Genomic DNA, 19,086 nt, shown 5'->3' with positions numbered 1-19,086 from the left:
AAAATGGCTCTGGGATACAAATAATAACATCAGCTAGGGAGCCAGACAGCTAAAGTTAACTAGCTAGCTAACAGTACACTTTAGTTTGAAATGAAACCCCATTTTGTCAAAATAGAAACGTGTAATATCTGAAAATGTAGCTAGCTAACGCTAGACTATCTTACCTGTATACATCATCATTCATGATGGACGCGTCTCCCTGTCACGAATGCCATGCCACAGTTGCCTTTAGTTTGAAGATGTAATCCGGAGACAGGTGTTTTCTCCATCTCTTTAGCTATCATATTCTAATTCCACTGATTTCAAAATATGATCCTCCAGAAAGTGGAGAACAACACTTATGCAGCTCCACTACACAATAAAAGTTTGTTTAAAAGCCGCGTTCGACAGGATTACCCACACAGACTGACCAACACAGACTGATCAGCTCAAATAGACAGAAGCCTTCTATATGGCAGACCAATCCGAACTCCTCTCTCGGCATGTTCAGCCCAGTCATTATGCTCTTTTTCTGTGGCTTAACAAATAAGGCTTGTAATGTAACAATTGTATTCATATTTATAGATGGCATGTAAGTTTGTTATTAAGGCACATGAACGCTCACATGTTCGAGAAGGCAATTCTGCAAAAAAACGCTCTCCTGTGAAGCCGTGACTTGCGACATACGCCTAGTTTCCTGAATCGGGTCGCATATTTTCTTATTTTTTGGGCAGAAATGCCTTCTTGAACATGTGAACTTTCCTGTGCCTTATTTAAAAACTTGTGTTGGATCTGTTAACATTATACAAATGCTAAATTATGAGCTCTGAGCTATACAGGGAGAAAGAAATTACCCTTCCTGGTTGGTCATGATTGGCTGAGAGATGAGTCCAGATTGGTCTGTCATGTTACAGGGTTCTGTCTATAACAGAAAGGGGGCATTGTTGGTCAGTATATAGATAATCTTTGCTACAGCAGATTTTTGGAAATATCTAGCTTTGGACAACTGTCAAAGTGTTGCTACAGCCCTCAAAAGCATTGCTTCCCTGAATATAGCTGCGTATAAGTAGAGAGACTACTTTCTGGAGGACAATGCCATGCTGACTCGCATGTGTGGGTGGGGCTAAGGCTTAAGAGGGTGTGAACAATGCTATATGGACCTAAACAAAGAACAGCTCTCTAAGAAGTGTGAAAAGGTCATTTAACAAGTTTATCAACTTTTAAAGCAGCATAACTTTCCCATGTTTCCTCCATCTACAGTGTATGATATACAACTTTGAACCTCTGAATCTTCACTTTTCACAAAAAATGAATAAATCACTGACATTTGATATAAGCGTCAATAGAGAAATCCGGACACATATAAATCACAGGAAATCACGTTTTTAACTGCACTGGGACTTTAATGCATATACAATAGGTGGATGCACAGGGATTGGATGAATGCAAGTAACATACTACATATACTCTGTTGACATTGGCCTTAGCTTAATTTATTTATTATTTTATTATTTTCCCTGGTGGTGTAGAGGATGATGAATATGTTCAAGCAGCAGAGAACATCCGTTCTTATGATGTAGAGAAAGAAGGACCAGGATTCTCATCTGTGGATCAGCAACTGAAATAACAAGTATTCTCTGGCTAGGTTGCTATAAGTTGCTGGTTATTTATATTCTGTGGCACTTTCATTGTACATCATATTACTTTATTTATAAAAGATTCTCACATAAAAATAACAGAATAAACAGACCTTTTTCACAGTGCTCTGTAAGGTCCTTTTCAGAATCTTTGTGACCTTTTGGACGATAAGGAGAGTTAAATATTTGGACAATTAGGATAGTTAAATATTCCCACTGTTATTTACACTGTAGTACGATGGTATTATATCTCCAACGTTTTCCTCATATACTTGTTCCATGTCTGAATCCTCAGATACATGTTAGTGCAGTTGGAGTCATAGCAGACAAGTTGTTGAAAGATTACCTTGGACCTTCAGGACAGTCGCATTGGTGAAGAAGATGTATTTATCAAACATTCCACAGCAGTACAGACCAGAATCAGCTACATCCACCTCTGTGATTTTGAGGAAGATTATTTTATGTCTGATGAACATTTCCATATGGCTGGGCTGAAAACCATTGTGATGCGTGACATACGGCTCAGAGCTGTACATAGATGTGATGCATAGGGGCTCTGAGCCGTTGACTTGCTTGAACCAGCCAACGTGTCCTGGAGCTCCAGTGACATTAGTGCACTGCAAATTGACATTATCTCCAGGATGGTCCAACACTGAGGGAGGAGGAGAGGCAGACACAACAGGGGTCAGACCTGAAAGAGAGAAGAAAAAGGTTTAGAAACAATTCCAAACATAGAACTTTCTGTTCACTTATGCACTACTATACCTAAACCTAGTCTCAACTATAAATCACATAATCGTAATGACTTAGATAACTTACACATAGAGGACAACAGCTGATACAAATATGTGTGCCATTCTGTGTTTAGAGCTACACTGCCAGACTGTGAAGGAAGGAGTCCATCTTTAGATGAAAGTAATGTGTGATTAGGGGCGGGACATGGTGTGAGAGCCACAGCTGCATACAATGACAACAGATCATTTTTTCTCATCACCAACCACTGATTTTCCACTCTTACATTTGGTTTGAGAGAGCGAAGGATACAATATTTTAGTTGTAGGCTGTAGTTTATCATCATAGACGTTCCCAGAATTGTACCATTTTAAGTTGCTCAAACATAGTGTATATTGTCCATTTTAAAGTAATGACATTTAAATAAAGGGGCTGGATGACAGCTAGTAAATATTCAAAATCTGTTTTCACAGTGATGACACCCAGAACGGTTGAGTTGAATAATTTTGTCTGGCGGGAGGACCCCCTGGTATGGGTAACTTTTGGCTGGAGTTGGTGGTCATTGGCCAATAGGGGGCACTCTTCTGACTGCACCAAGTAGATCAGTGAACTGAGGAACTCTTGCGGTTGGTAGGAGCATTGGCTTGTAGTCCACCAAATGTATACCTTAAAAGGGATTGTCCTTTGAAAATGAAGGCCAGGCTTTAGCTTAACTTCGTTTTTAAGACAACAGTATTTGTCCTCGTTTGAAATTGAAGGCCAGGCATTAGCTAAACTTCATTCTTCATCCAAAAAAGTGACATTCTGAGCTTCGCTGCATTACATTTGAAAGCATTGATCATAGAGGACAAACACAATAGTGTCAGCCCAACAGGACGCTCAGCTCTATCCATCCGGTCTCTTTTAATCTGGGTTAGGTGAAGCCACCACAGGGGCACTTAGCCTCCCACTGGGGAAACTAGAAAATTCTGCTGAAATGCTAAATGACATACCGCAGACTATACAATGCATCTCAGAAACTAAATAGCCTCATTTGAGAAGTCTTGTTCTACAGGGGTAGACTTTTCCACAGAAGACACAGGTTTTGAAGAGGATGACAGCTATTAAGATGTTCGCACCACTGTGCAAATTTCTTCTTCTTGGAGAGATCGGTAAGTTGTATTTACTTTATTATGATGGTATGTTCAATAGAACAACATTTCCAAAAAAAACTCCAACATGTTTCAGCATACCCTTCATCAGGGAGTACAATGGTCCAATTTATTCAATTAACATTCACAGACACTTTGAGGCAACCTAATCTTGCAAATCAAGTCAAATGTTATTGGTCGCATACACATATTTACCAGATATTATTGCGGGTGTAATGAAATGCTTGTGTTCCTAGTTCCAACAGCGCAGTACTGTCTAACAATACACAACAAATTGTACTCAAATTGTACGCTGATTATTCATGTTTTCTTTTAAATCCACAATTTGGAGGATCTAGATAATTTTTCTGACCTCTGGATTACAACCAAATTATGATAAATGTACTATATTACATATTGGATCACAAAAAAATACAACTTTTACATTACCGTGTAGTTTACCAATAAAATAGTCTAATTGTGATGTAGACATACTCGTTATTCATATCCCGAAAGAAAGAAATGATCTCACTACAAAACATTTTTACAGAAAGTTAGCAAAAATAGATAAGATCTTGCTACCGTGGAAAGGAAAATACCTGTCTATTTGTGGAAAAATCACCCTGAATAACTCTTTAGTCATATCCCAGTTGACCAATTTTGCTTATGGCCTTGCCTACACCTAATGACTTGTTTTTTAAAATTAATATTAAATAAAATTTGATTTGGAACTGCAAGCAAGACAAAATTAAACCGGCCTATTTATATAATGAATATGAATTCGGAGTGCAGAAATTATTAAATATTATAGCATTATAAAGGCTTCAGTCATACAAAAGTTATTGTCACGCCCTGACCATAGAGAGCCTGTTATTCTCTATGTTGGTTAGGTCGGGGTGTGACTAGGGTGGGTCATCTAGGCAATTATATATCTATGTTGGCTTGGTATGATTCCCAATCAGAGGCAGCTGTTTATCGTTGTCTCTGATTGGCGATCATATTTAGGTAGCCATTCCCCTTTGTGCTTTGTGGGATCTTGTCTAGGTATAGTTGCCTGTGAGCACTACTTTTAGCTTCACGTTTCATTTGTTCGTTTTGTTGTTAAGTTCTTCGAAGTTTTCTATTCCAAAATAAAGGATGGAAACATACCACGCTGCATCTTGGTCTACTCCTTATGACGAACGTGACAGTTATACCTAATTCCGAATTGGTTCTCTAGCAGATTAGTAAGAATGTCTCACCCAATGTTCAAGAAAGGCCTTTTTCCCTTTATTCAGATTAGAACCTCTCACTTTCAATTATTTCAAAATGAAATATTCTCCAAAATGTAGCTATTTCTAAAACAAGCCATAGAAAGTTGTTTGCAATTTCAGTTTAATCCACCAGAAAATGTACTAATTGATTAAAAAAACTATATTTTTGGAGAATTTCTTTTAAAAAACGGTATAATCTTTGTAAATGATATCATAAATAGGACTGGCAGAGTTATGTCACACATGCAGCTAGCAAAAATATATGGAAATGTCTGCTCTACTCAAAACTACAACCAACTAAGTGCAGCATTAACTCAAAAATTGAAGAGGCAAGTGGAAAGAGTAGAAAGTAAGGAACTTTTCTGTCGACCCTGCATTAAAGGCCAAATTTGGATTAAAGAGAATTGTGAAAAATAGAAACGTATACCAGTTTAATTTAAGAACCCAAAAATTGACAGCTGTACAATGTTGATTGCAAAATATTTGGGAAGAGATTTTCGATGTACCAATTCCATGGCACATAGTTTATGAACTGATACACAAAACGACGCTGGATTCGAAACTTTGAGTTTTTCAATTTCAATTATTATACAAAATTCTTGCAACCATTACAATGGTAAACATATGTGGGATACAACCCATCCCAGCTCTGCAGATTTTCCTAAAAAGAGACAGAATCGTGAGATCATTTATTTTGGTACTGTCCATATGTAGCTTGATTTTGGTCAGAGGTTCAGGAATGGATGGAGAATTGCAACAAATACCTGGAGCTAACTCTGCAAATAACACTGCTGGGGGATTGTCATAGATCAATAATAAAATAATACTCTTAGCAAAAAAAAAATCTTTAATTTACAATCTGTAGAAACTATGAGAATAGAAAGGTTCAGAACTTTTGTGAATGCACAACTATACACACAAATCTAAAAGGTAAAACAATTGAATGAATAAATATTAGGACGAGCAATGTCAGAGTCTGGAGTATGTATATATTACAGTTGAATTCGGAAATTTACATACACTTAGGTTGGAGTCATTAAAACTTGTTTTTCAACCACTCCACAAAAGTATTTTTAACAAACTATAGTTTTGGCAAGTCGGTTAGGACATCTACCTTGTGCATGACACAAGTAATTTTTCCAACAATTGTTTACATACAGGTTATTCCACTTAAAATTCACTGTATCACAATTCCAGTGGGTCAGATGTTTACATACTCTAAGCTGACTGTGCTTTTAAAAAGCTTGGAAAATTCCAGAAAAGGATGTCATGGCTTTAGAAGCTTCTGATAGGCTAATTGACATCACTTGAGTCAATTGGAGGTATACCTGTGGATGTATTTCAAGGCCTACCTTCAAACGCAGTGCCTCTTTGCTTGACATCATGGGAAAGTCAAAGGAATCAGCCAAGACCTCAGAGAAAAAATTGTAGACCTCCACAAGTCTGGTTCATCCTTGGGTGCAATTTCCAAACGCCTGAAGGTACCACGTTCATCTGTACAAACAATAGTACTCAAGAATAAAACACCATGGGACCACGCAGCCGTCATACCGCTCAGGAAGGAGACGCGTTCTGTCTCCTAGAGATGAATGTACTTTGGTGCAAAAAGAGCAAATTAATCCCAGAACAACAGCAAAGGACCTTGTAAAGATGCTGGAGGAAACAGGTACAAAAGTGTCTATATCCACAGTAAAACGAGTCCTATATCGACATAACCTGAAAGGCTGCTCAGCAAGGAAGAAGCCACTGCTCCAAAACCACCATAAAAATGCCGGACTACGGTTTGCACCTGCACATGGGGACAAAGATCGAACTTTTTGGAGAAATGTCCTCTGGTCTGATGGTACAAAAATAGAACTGTTTGGCCATAATGACCATCGTTATGTTTGGAGGAAAAAGGGGGAGGCTAGCAAGCCGAAGAGCACCATCCCAACCGTGAAGCATGGGGGTGGCAGCAGCATGATGTGGGGGTGCTTTGCTGCAGGAGGGCCTGGTACACTTCACAAAATAGATGGCATCATGAGGGAGAAAAATTATGTGGATATATTAAAGCACTATCTAAAGACATCAGTCAGGAAGTTAAAGCTTGGTCACAAATGGGTCTTCCAAATGGACAATGACCCCAAGCATGCTTCCAAAGTTGTGGCAAAATGGCTTAAGGACAACAAAGTCAAGGTATTAGAGTGGCCATCACAAAGCCCTGACCTCAATCACATAGAAAATGTGTGGGCAGAACTGAAAAAGCGTGTGCGAGCAAGGAGGCCTACAAACCTGAATCAGTTACACCAGCTCTGTCAGGAGGAATGGGCCAAAATTCCCACAACTTATTGTGGGAAGCTGGTGGAAGGCTACTTGAAACGTTTGACCCAAGTTAAACAATTTAAAGGCAATGCCACCAAATACGAATTGAGTGTATGTAAACTTCTGACCCACTGGGAATGTGATGAAAGAAATAAATGCTGAAAAAAATCATTCTCTCTACTATTATTCTGACATTTCACAATCTTAAAATAAAATGGTGATCCTAACTGACCTAAAACAGGGAATTTTTACTCGGATTAAATGTCAGGAATTGTGAAAATTCCGACTTCAACTGTATATATATATACATTTATATATATATGTGTATGTAAACATATACATACATATATATACATACATATATATATACAAATATACTAATATATATATATACATATATATATACATACATATATGTAAATATATGTATGCATATATATATGTATATATGTATGTATATATATATATGTATATATATTAGTATATTTGTATGTATATATATATATATGTATATATATATATACATACGTATATGTATATATACATATATACTGTATATACATACACATATATATACATATATGTATGTACATATATATATACATATATATATACATGCATATTTATATACATACATATGTATATATGTATATGTATGTATATATATATATATATATATATATATATATATATATATGTATGTATATATATATGTATGTATGTGTTTATGTATATGTATGTATTGATACAGTATATATACATACATACAGCGGCCGTGGTCTCTTCATTTTTTCCCGAGCTGTATATGTGTGTGTGTGTGATGGGATGTATAGACAGTATGGATAGAATATGTAGTATATCTGAAGAATACGTAGTATAGAATAGTATATGCACATCAATAGTTAAACAGCATAGGCCTTGACTAGAATACAGTATACACATATGAAGTGGGTAAAACAGTATGTAAACATTATTAAAGTGAACAGTGTTCCATGTCTATGTACATAGGCAGCAGCCTCTAAGGTGCAGGCAATGCAATCTTTTAATGTATAATCTTTTAAGGTTTAATATATTTTTGTAAGACGTTTCCTTTTGTTTTATTTATAGTTCATGCGCTAGCTGGGACTGAGCCCTCTGCCATACAACAGGAGAGTGGTCTCATGTCAGCCAATGTTGGAGACACAATGGTCCTGCAATGCCTCTATAAAGGCGAAATGGCCATGCATTTCTCCTGGTACAAGCAACCCTACAGAGAAAAACCTCATCTCATCTCAACCGTCTATAAGTATGACAAAAGTGCTACATTTTACCATGAGTTTAAGGATAACCCTCGGTTCTCAGTGCAAAGCAGCAATGGCGTAAATCACCTCAGCATCTCAGACATGAAAGGCTCGGATTCAGCCACATACTACTGTGGGAGCGCACACTCAAACGTGGTAGAATTTGGAAAAGGAACCATTCTCAATGTAAAAGGTATAGTACTGAGAAATGTATTTTGATATTTTCAGACATTCCCAAAAAATGGAATTGATAGATAAAGAGCCGTAAAAATAAAAGTTACATTTTGGATATAGTCTTACTACAGCATATTCAACGTGATTTGCTGACAGATATAAACACTCTTTTCAGGTTCAGAGTCCAACAGTAAGATTGTGCTCCAGCAGCATGTATCTGAGTCAGTCCAGCCAGGGGTCTCTGTGACTCTCAACTGTACAATACACACTGAGACATGTGCAGGAGGACACAGTGTCTATTGGTTCAGACATGGCTCAGGAGAATCCCGTCCAGGAATGATTTACACCCATGGAGACAGGAGTGATCAGTGTGAGAAGAGCCCTGAGGCTGGGTCTCCTACACAGAGATGTATCTACAACCTCCCCAAGAGGAACCTCAGCCTCTCTGATGATGGGACTTACGACTGTGCTGTGGCTTCATGTGGGGAGATACTGTTTGGAGACGGGACCAAGCTGGACATTCATGGTAAATATAATATGCTTGTTTATTAACAATATACAAACATAACCCTTAGTTATTACACTGTATTAGCCAATACTATATTATATACATGGTTGTGGAGCAACTGGGGAGTAACTGATTACATGTAACTGTAATCAGTTACAGTTACATTACCAACAAAAATATTGCAATCAGATTTCAGGTACTTTTGAAAAACTAGATGATTAATTATTGGATTACTTGTAAATTCAGAAAGGATGGTTGGGGAAAAATACATTATAACACCTTTCTGTTTTCTGAATGACATTCAATTCAGCATTGAAAAAAGGCGCAAATAAAATTTGTTTTCACCTGATTGAGTCTGACCACAGGTCAGAGACCACTATGATGAGACACCAAATGTGTTTGGGTAATCCAAAAGTTACGTTACTGATTATAATTTTGGGGACAGATAACAAGTAACTGTAACGAATTACACTTAGAAAGTAACCTACCCAACCCTGATTATACACTGCTCAAAAAAATAAAGGGAACACTTAAACAACACAATGTAACTCCAAGTCAATCACACTTCTGTGAAATCAAACTGTCCACTTAGGAAGCAACACTGATTGACAATAAATTTCACATGCTGTTGTGCAAATGAAATAGACAAAAGGTGGAAATTATAGGCAATTAGCCAGACACCCCCAATAAAGGAGTGATTCTGCAGGTGGTGACCACAGACCACTTCTCAGTTCCTATGCTTCCTGGCTGATGTTTTGGTCACTTTTGAATGCTGGCGGTGCTCTCACTCTAGTGGTAGCACGAGACGGAGTCTACAACCCACACAAGTGGCTCAGGTAGTGCAGCTCATCCAGGATGGCAGATCAATGCGAGCTGTGGCAAGAAGGTTTGCTGTGTCTGTCAGCGTAGTGTCCAGAGCATGGAGGCGCTACCAGGAGACAGGCCAGTACATCAGGAGACGTGGAGGAGGCCGTAGGAGGGCAACAACCCAGCAGCAGGACCGCTACCTCCGCCTTTGAGCAGGAGGAGCACTGCCAGAGCCCTGCAAAATGACCTCCAGCAGGCCACAATTTAACAGGTGGACAGTTTAATTTCACAGAAGTGTGATTGACTTGGAGTTACATTGTGTTGTTTAAGTGTTCCCTTTATTTTTTTGAGCAGTGTATAGAATTATACAAAAATGGGGAATATAAAAGGTTTAATTCTTTCAGGTGGTGACATTCAGGTTACGACTGAAGTGGATATGAGGATCCTTGTCCTCCTCTCCATCATAAGAACTGGAGTTCTCCTCTGCTGTCTGACCATCATTTTCCTCATCTACCTCATCAGGAAATAGATATATTCTATGATTCAGTTTCTCAAGCCTTCAGCTGTTACAAATGCAAATATGGTTTACTGTCTGTTCAAATGTTTCAGTACTCATCAGTTTAGGTGACATACTGTAAAATTTAAATGGCCGACCGGCTCAAATCGGTCTTATGTAGCAACATTTTAAATTGTGATTTTTACATTGGATAAAAGTAGAGACTCAGAGCTACAAAATGGTATATCGTACACTGCATTTGAGGAACAATGGGAAAGTAATTCTGCTTTGAAAGTTGATAAACTTGTAACCTCACTTTTGAGAAAATGGCCTTTGAATTTTTTGGTACCTACTGGAGAACTTTCCTTTGTCTACACCCATTCAGCAGTGTTCACACCCTCTTAAGCCAGCCACATCCATCTCTTTAACAATTCACATATGAGGTCCTGTGCTAAATTGTGAGTAGTGTAGTAAAGATTAAGACTAAAAGTGGTAAAAGTAGTAGCCTACAATAAGGAAAAATCCCAGGTAACGAGAAAGTGTCCAGATAAAAATATTTTACAAGATTTAGATGATGCTTACCCAGACACACTTGTCTAAATTGATGGGTCATGTGAAAGAAATGCTATAACCCCCCGGCCACATCCTGTGGTGGAAAAAGTAATAAATTGTCATACTTGAGTAAAGATACCTTAATAGAAAATGAGTCAAGTAAAAGTAAAAGTCACCCACTAAAATACTACTTGACTAAAAGTCCAAAAGTATTTCGTTTAAAAATACTTAAGTTCCAAATGTAAATGGAATTGCTAAAATGTACTTAAGTATCAAAAGTAAAAGTATAAATAATAAAAAATAAAAGAATCCTTACATTAAGCAAACCAGATGGCACAATTTTAGCCAGGGGCACACTCCAACACTCAGCATTTGTGTTTAGTGAGTTTGACAGATCAGATGCAGTAGGGATGACCAATGGTTACTTGCATAGTAGCAATATCTGAAAAAGATAGTGTCAATATAAATAAAATAATATACAGTTTGTACAAGAACAACATCAATAATGATATCAGTGATAGATGAGGTAGTTATATGCATACAATCAGGGGTAAAGTGGCTGAGCAGCAGGATAAAATAGTAGCAGCAACGTATGGTGTGTGTGTTAGGAGAGAGTCATTTGAATAGAGGCACTGCATATAGTGCTGATGACTGGTCCGTCCAAACCATGCATGAACAAGGGAATCTATGCAGGGCATGTGATGTCAATAGCCTCTTCGTCGCCAAACTCCCTGATCTTCTCAAAAGATAAGTTTGTCTAGCGGTGTCCAGTCCAGGTGGTGCTTGTACAGGCAGACCATCTATGGGAGGAAGGATGTCAGCGTTGCGCAGCAGCTGAAACCTGGTACCGACTGAGTCCAAACGCTCATTCGGCATCAACAACACCAGACTCCAGAACATCGAAGCTGTAAAACAGTAAATAACAAAAAAAAATGTTGACATTACAACCTTGCACAATATCAATTCACCTCCCAAGTTTATATAAGAAGAATAACCTCATACAATGCAATGAAAATGATATTCACCTGAAGTGCAGGTACAGCTTGATCTGTGGCAGTGGCCTGAAGTACGGCGTCAAGTGTTGTTGCCAGCCATAGCTTTCCACCAGCACCGTACCATCCTCCAGTCCAACCAGCTGTGGGATGTTGACCCCTGTCACAGTGCTGTCCTTCACAACACCAGAAATCTCAGACTGTATTAACTCTGGTCTTTCTGAAGCGCTGCTTGATGAGGCCGAAGCACCAGTCGGGGGAAAACTTGGTGTGGCCTGTGATCAGGCCATGTGTCACGTTCTGACCATAGTTCTTGTGTGTTTTGCTTGTTTTAGTGTTGGTCAGGACGTGAGCTGGGTGGGCATTCTATGTTGTGTGTCTAGTTTGTCTGTTTCTATGTTTGGCCTAATATGGTTCTCAATCAGAGGCAGATGTTTTGTGTTGTCTCTGATTGGGAATCATATATAGGTGGCTTGTTTTGTGTTGGGGATTGTGGGTGGTTGTTTCCTGTCTTTGTGTTTTCTCTGCACCAGCTAGGACTGTATCGGTTTGCCACATTTGTTATTTTGTTATTTGTTAAGTGTTCACTGTTTATTCGTTTTATTAAACATGTTGAGCACTGGCTACGCTGCGTGTTGGTCCGATCCCTGTTACACCCTCTCTTCTCGTGAAGAGAGGGAAGGCTGCCGTTACACCATGTAGATCATGGTGCATGTAGTTGATGACTGCGCTGCTGCCTTTGCTGGATGACATACCTTCATCAATCAAGTAGTTGACTTGTTGTGGTATTCCTTCACAATAGACACCAAACAAGCCACACTTGCGGGGAGTTAAAAAGTAGATGGGACCTGGCTGCATAGGGTCAGAAGGATAGAGCACCTGCAAACAACTAAATAACATTAAGATAAGTTCATGAAAAGAAAATGTAACGTAACGAAAATGAAAATGTAAAGTAAAACGTAATGTATGTTTTTAATGCATCATTATCAGGTAAGTTTCACTTACCTACAAATGTGCGCAGCAGCATCACTGCATACAGAAACATCATCTTGGAAACTGGAAGTTAAAGTGATAACACACAGCCCGACTACACATACCTCTTGAAAATACAGAAATAATGTGAGCTCAATAAAAGTAGTTCCAATCATGTTGGAGGTCAATTAAATAATCAAAACGTGTTGTTTTTGCTTTATATACCATGTGTTGTCATCAATTCCTTGTAGAGATGCCACACGGCTGCTTTTGTCACGTGGGATGGCAGCAACTTTACACCAAAGTGTTTGTGTCCTGGGTGGCGTCCTGGTTATACTATTGCATTATCCTCTGCGTAGTTGTTGATGAAGTTCACCACTCGCTGCAAGTCCTCATGCTTCAGGTGTAACCTGTGCTTGCTTGGGTCAGCTCTCTTTTTGATGGGAGGCGTTAGAATATTCTCCTTGTATGACTGGTGGAGGAGAGTCAGGCGTGTTCTAATGATGCTGAAAGACAAATTACAGATGCATATATTTTGGCATTATTATACAATAGATAGCCGTAATCACAGTCAGATACAACTGGCTAACTTGATGGGTCATGTATCATCTGGCAGGTTGGAGTCTTTTGTTTAGATACTAGCTAAACAATGAACCATAATCCTAATCCATAGAGTACTTGCAATACAAACTGGTTGTCATAGCTAGCTAAAATGAACCAAATAGGTTCAATGGTAGCTAATTAGCTAGATAACATTAGGCTTTAACTGGCAATGCAAAATGCCATTCTGAGATAACATTACTACACACAGATCATAAACGTAATGTTAGCTAGTGAGCCAGCCATCTAATGTCAGCTAGCTAGCTAACAGTAAGCTTTAACTTGCAATGAAAACAACTTTCTGACAAAATTAGAAATGTATAATATCTGAAACTGTAGCTAGACTCTTACCCATATACATGGATGATGGCAGACTGCAACCCCGGGCAGACTGCAACCCCTTTCATTAAATTAGACGTCCTATGTCGTTTCTGTTTTGTTTGTACAGCTTGCTTGGCCGGTTGTTATGTCAAGTCACTCTGGGTCACACTGACTATGTGCAATGCCGTACAAATCATCTTAAGCTTTAACCCCCACCCAAACTCTGACCATTTTACTCGCCCTAGCAGAGCTGGTTAGGCTGTTTTCATGTTATCCAGAGCATTGGTGACTGTAACTGGGCTCTTGGCAACAATTTAATTACGTTTTTTTGCCAATGTTTACTGACACCAGGCATATTCAACTGGTGTTGGCATTTGTAAATTCATCAGTTATTCTGCGCTCTGGCACACTCAGACGAGATTGCTCTGAAACAGTTGTTTCAGTGACGTTGTATTGAAATGGATACTTTCATAGTTGAGTCTTTTGTTAAATTTTACTATGCGGTACATTAAAAAAAAAATACCTACACAAACTGACCAGCTCAAATAGACAGAAGAGTGCTATATAGCAAACCAATCCAAACTCATCTCTCGGCATGTCCAGCCCACTCATTATCTCAGCCAATCATGGGTAGCGGGAAATTATTTTTCTTTGGCTTAACCAACTAGGCTTGTTATTTAACAATTGTATTCGTATTTACAGATGGCATACAAGTTCGTTATTAACTTCTTTGGGATAAGGGGTGGTATTTTGACGTCCAGATGAAAAGCGTGCCCAAAGTAAACTGCCTGGTACTCAGGCCCAGAATGGATAGAAAACACTCTAAAGTTTCTAAAACTGTTAAAATAATGTTTGTGAGTATAACAGAACTGAAATGCCAGGCAAAACCCAGAGGACATCCTACCACTGATTTCAATGGCTGGCACTTTTATAATAGGGCGAAATCGTGCCCGATTGCAGTTCCTAGGGCATCCACTAGATGTCAACAGTTTTTAGAAAAAGTTTCAGGCTGGTTTTTGGAAAAATGAGCCAGAAATTTTAGTTTTTCTAGGTGGCTCCCATTTTGGCTATAGTGTTTCCAAGGGCGTGAATGAGAGTGCGTGAATGAGACCGCGTTCTTTGGTATTTTTCTCCTGAAAGGCGAGCATCGGTTCAGACCAGTGTCTAAGCCTATGGCACTGACCTGGGATATGGCTTTGGTCCTGGCCACTCTGTATTAGCCTCATTTTGAACCATTGGAGTCTGTGGACCTGGAGGTCCTTTCCTACAAGACTGCCCTGCTCATGGCAGTTGTGGACATCTCCACACGCTATCAGTACACCCTCCCTCTTTGAAGTTTGCGACTTGCAACTCCAAGGTGATGTAACGTCCTAATGCAGCTTTTGCTTCTAAGGTCATGCCTATATCTTACAGCTCTCCAGCTTTTGAACTGTTCCCCTTTTCATGTCCTCCGTTTCTTTCTAGTGAGCAACGAAAGTTGAGTGGCCTGTGACCATTGCTTGCTCTGTGCACATATATTGATCGGCCCAAGGATATCCCCGTTTTGGACCAGCTTTTTGTCTGTTTTGCTAATCCATCTCGGGGTAAGGCACTTTCTAAACAGCATCTTTCTCCTTGGCGTATGCCAGCAAAGGGCAAGGTTTGCATAGCGGTGTGCATGCTTACTCCACTAGGGGTGTGGCAGCTTCTTGGGCATTGTTCAGGAGCGTGACAATTGGTGATAGGTTCCCACATGCCTTTGTGAGGTTTTATCACTTGGACGTAACTGCTCCCAGTCTGGCTCATAGTGTTCTTATGGCTGAGTCCAGGAGCGGGTGTTAGGCAGCGCACCGGTTGTGCATTTATCCGGGTTACCACAGTTCCCTTGTGGGATTGAGCCTTTGGCTGCCTTGGTGTCCGGCAGTGCACCGATTGCACATTTATCCGGGTTACCACAGTTCCCCTGTAGGATTGAGCCTTGGGCTGCCATGGTTCGTTGATGAGGAGGCATGCGAATGCACATTATCAAGTCACAGCAAGTGCCCTGTTTTTTTGGACTGGCAGTTCCTAGTGTAATTTCAGGCATTCCAGACTCCTCAGGTACATGTGTGAGCCTTTTTGGAACCGTTCGGGTCTATGGACTTCATCATAGTTGAAGTTAGACACCATTTTTATCAGGGTTACAACACTTCCCTGTGGGTTTGAGCATTTAGCTACCGTGGTTCATCGACTCTGGTCAATGCTATGCAGAGCGCGTTTGCGGAACCTCTGTGTGCTTGGGCTGCCGTGGGCCTCCAAGTTTGGTGCCCTCTGAGTTGGCTTGGGGCATGATTGTGTGTCCCCATAGTATGTTATATCGAGTGACCGGCTGAAAGGGAACATACAGTTATGAATATAAGTAGCTGTTCCCTGAAGCTGCACCGCCAGGGTTGTTTGGGCTCGCTAAAGAGCGGGCAGTGAATGAATTGTCTTTTTTGTTTTCTTCAGGTGTATATAGTTGGTTGTTGACTCCCCATAGGACCATCTTATATGCTGACCATTTCAGAGATGCAAGGCAGTCAGATATAGGGATGCATTACTTTGCTGCACAGGATTGTGAAATTGTGGGAATGGCGTGGTATGGTGTGTTTTTGATTGATGATAGTAAGTAACACAGAAGTTTAATAATACGTAACTGTCTGGCTTTTGTATGTGGAAATTATACCTTTCATATGGATTCATATGGCGCCTTGGTTTTATTACAAAAGGTGCAGATTCCAGGATCCAGCATCTCATTTGGCAGCTTGCGTCAGAGTCAGTCCAGCCAGGAGAGTCAAGGTCATTTCTTTCACTTATTTCACCAATTTACCATTTACAGAGTTTTATAGCAGGCATATTTGTAACCTGTATTGTAAGATAAAATGTAATATTACCTGATATTCCTCCAATAAAACATTTATTGAAAATGAGCAGATTCAAATAATAAAATCCTTTGGTTTCAGAGTATGATTTTCCCTGACTCTTACCGCTGTTGTCTGGCCGCATCAAACACTGTCATTGTGATTGTGATCATTCTACTGTCATGGGGGATATGCAAGGATAGGAACAAAGGACCTAGAGGTATAGAAAGACTCATAATTTACATCTAATGTGTATATTAATAGCTACTAATCGACTTACTGTTATGTATGTTTCACAGTAATGTTCGACGATGTGTACATGTAAGAGGAAAATATACTGCTTCAATAAGATTGCTTGTATACTGTACTTAATGTCATTTTTTACTTCCTATTTTTTATCTGAACTGATAGATTACCAACCAACCAAATTACCAGTCCATCAGGTAACCTTTAGCATATAATCTCCCCCATAGAAATTATTAGACTACTAATATTATTAGATACGTTATAATATTTTAGCGATCAGAGACCTGATCTCTAAATAAAAGGCTTCATAAAATGCAAGAAAATGGGATAATATCATTTTCTCCTCACACGGGGCACCAACTATAAGTACAAGTATTATTAACGACACCGTTTGTTTTGGTCAGAAACCTTACCAATTCCTTCATTTGAAACATACGTATTTATTATTCTCCTTCTCAAGAGAATCATACCGGATTGCTGAACTACATGACATTTGTTTTGGTTGTTATCATCATCATCATCTTGGTTGCAACTAACATATTCACAAGCAGAATTTACAACCCAGATTACAAGAGGCCGGATAGACAGAGCTGAGCGTCCTGTTGGGCTGACACTACCATGTTAATCTTCTATGATCAAATGTAATGCAGCGAAACTCAGAATACGTTTAAGGTATAGGTGGACTAAAAGCCAAGGCTCCTGCTAACTGCATGAGTTCTTCAGTTCAGTGATCTACTTGGTGCAGTCAGAGGAGCGCCCCCTATTGGTTAACAACCACCAATTCTAGCCAATAGTTATCTACCCCAGGGGGTGGAAAGAATGCCCAAAATAATGATTCGACGCAACCTTAATTGGTGTCATCACTGTGAGAACATATTTTTTATGTTTACTGTAACACAGACCCTTTGTTTAAACGTTATTACTTTATAACTGACAATATACCCTATGTTTAACCAACTTAAAATGGTCAATTCTGGTAACTTCTATGATGATAAACTACAGCCTACGACTAATATCTTATCATTCTCTCTCTCAAACTAAATGTAAGAGTGGAAAATCAGTGGTTGGTGGTAAGAAAAAATGTATCTTTGGTCATTTTATGCAGCTGTGGCTCTCACACCATGTCCCGCCCCTAATCACAAATGACTTTCATCTAAAGATGTAGTTCTTCCTTCATGGACTGGCAGTGTAGATCTAAACCCAGAATGGTACACATATATTTATCAGCTCTTGTCATCTACGGCTTGTGTGAGTTATCTAAGTCATTACGATTATGTGATTTATAGTTGAGACTAGGTTTAGGTATAGTAGTGCATGAGGGAACAGAAAGTTCTATGTTTGGAATTGTTTCTAAACCTTTGTCTTCTCTCTTTCAGGTCTGACCCCTGTTGTGTCTGTCTCTCCTCCTCCCTCAGTAGTAGCCCAACCTGGAGATAATGTCACTTTGCAGTGCACTAATGTCACTGGAGCTCCAGGACACGTTGGCTGGTTCAAGCAAGTCAACGGCTCAGAGCCCCTATGCATCGCGTCTATGTACAGCTCTGAGCCGTATGTCACGCATCACAATGGTTTTCAGCCCAGCCATATGGAAATGTTCATCAGACATAAAATAATCTTCCTCAAAATCACAGAGGTGGATGTAGCTGATTCTGGTCTGTACTGCTGTGGAATGTTTGATAAATTCATCATCTTCACCAATGCAACTGTCCTGAAGGTCCAAGGTAATCTTTTCAACAAATTGTCTGCTATGACTCCAAATGCACTAACATGTATCTGAAGAATCAGAGATATTATTGAGAAAATGTTGGAGATATAACGCTATCGTACTACAGTGTAAATAACTGCAGGAATGTTTAACTCTCCTAATCGTCCAAAAGGTCACAACATTTCAGAAAAGGACCGTAGAGAGCACTGTGGAGAAGGTATGTTTATTCTGTTAGTGAGAATCTTTCGTAAATGAATTAATATTATCTACCATTAAAGTACAGTAGAATAGAATTAAAGTGCAACGGCATCTTAAAGCAATCCAGACTGAGAATCTTGGTAGCAAACAGGGTAATGTTTTAAATAGTTCTGGTTCTGATTGAAATGGGTTTTGTAGGAATGTACCTCATTCCATTGGTTGTGATCCTGGGTGTTGTAACCGCGGCACTACTTATAGTCTTCCTCATCCTGGTCCTCAAGATCAGACGAGACACAAAAAGACACGACACAGGTAGAAGCCCATTTCATGATAATATGGGGCCTG

At 39.3% G+C, this 19,086-nt stretch overlaps 2 protein-coding genes across 2 annotated transcripts in view; one reads left to right on the top strand and one right to left on the bottom strand.

Annotated features, from left to right (window-relative positions):
• LOC139533338 (uncharacterized) overlaps window positions 1-19,086 on the bottom strand; it is a 76,891-nt gene that overhangs the window by 32,223 nt on the left and 25,582 nt on the right. The window lies entirely within an intron of this gene.
• The window catches only part of LOC139534822 (uncharacterized), a 45,613-nt gene that overhangs the window by 1,447 nt on the left and 25,080 nt on the right, over window positions 1-19,086 (top strand). Inside the window, exons 2-4 of the mRNA XM_071334277.1 lie at window positions 8,140-8,505; window positions 8,662-9,012; window positions 18,215-18,559. Coding sequence (XP_071190378.1) covers window positions 8,140-8,505; window positions 8,662-9,012; window positions 18,215-18,559 — 1,062 coding nt within the window. The remainder of the gene's footprint in view (window positions 1-8,139; window positions 8,506-8,661; window positions 9,013-18,214; window positions 18,560-19,086) is intronic.

Source organism: Salvelinus alpinus, chromosome 11, assembly GCF_045679555.1.
Source record: "Salvelinus alpinus chromosome 11, SLU_Salpinus.1, whole genome shotgun sequence".
Taxonomy (NCBI): domain Eukaryota; kingdom Metazoa; phylum Chordata; class Actinopteri; order Salmoniformes; family Salmonidae; genus Salvelinus; species Salvelinus alpinus.
The sequence above is the reverse complement of the archived record's forward strand: the minus strand, read 5'-3'. Positions and strand labels throughout refer to the sequence as shown.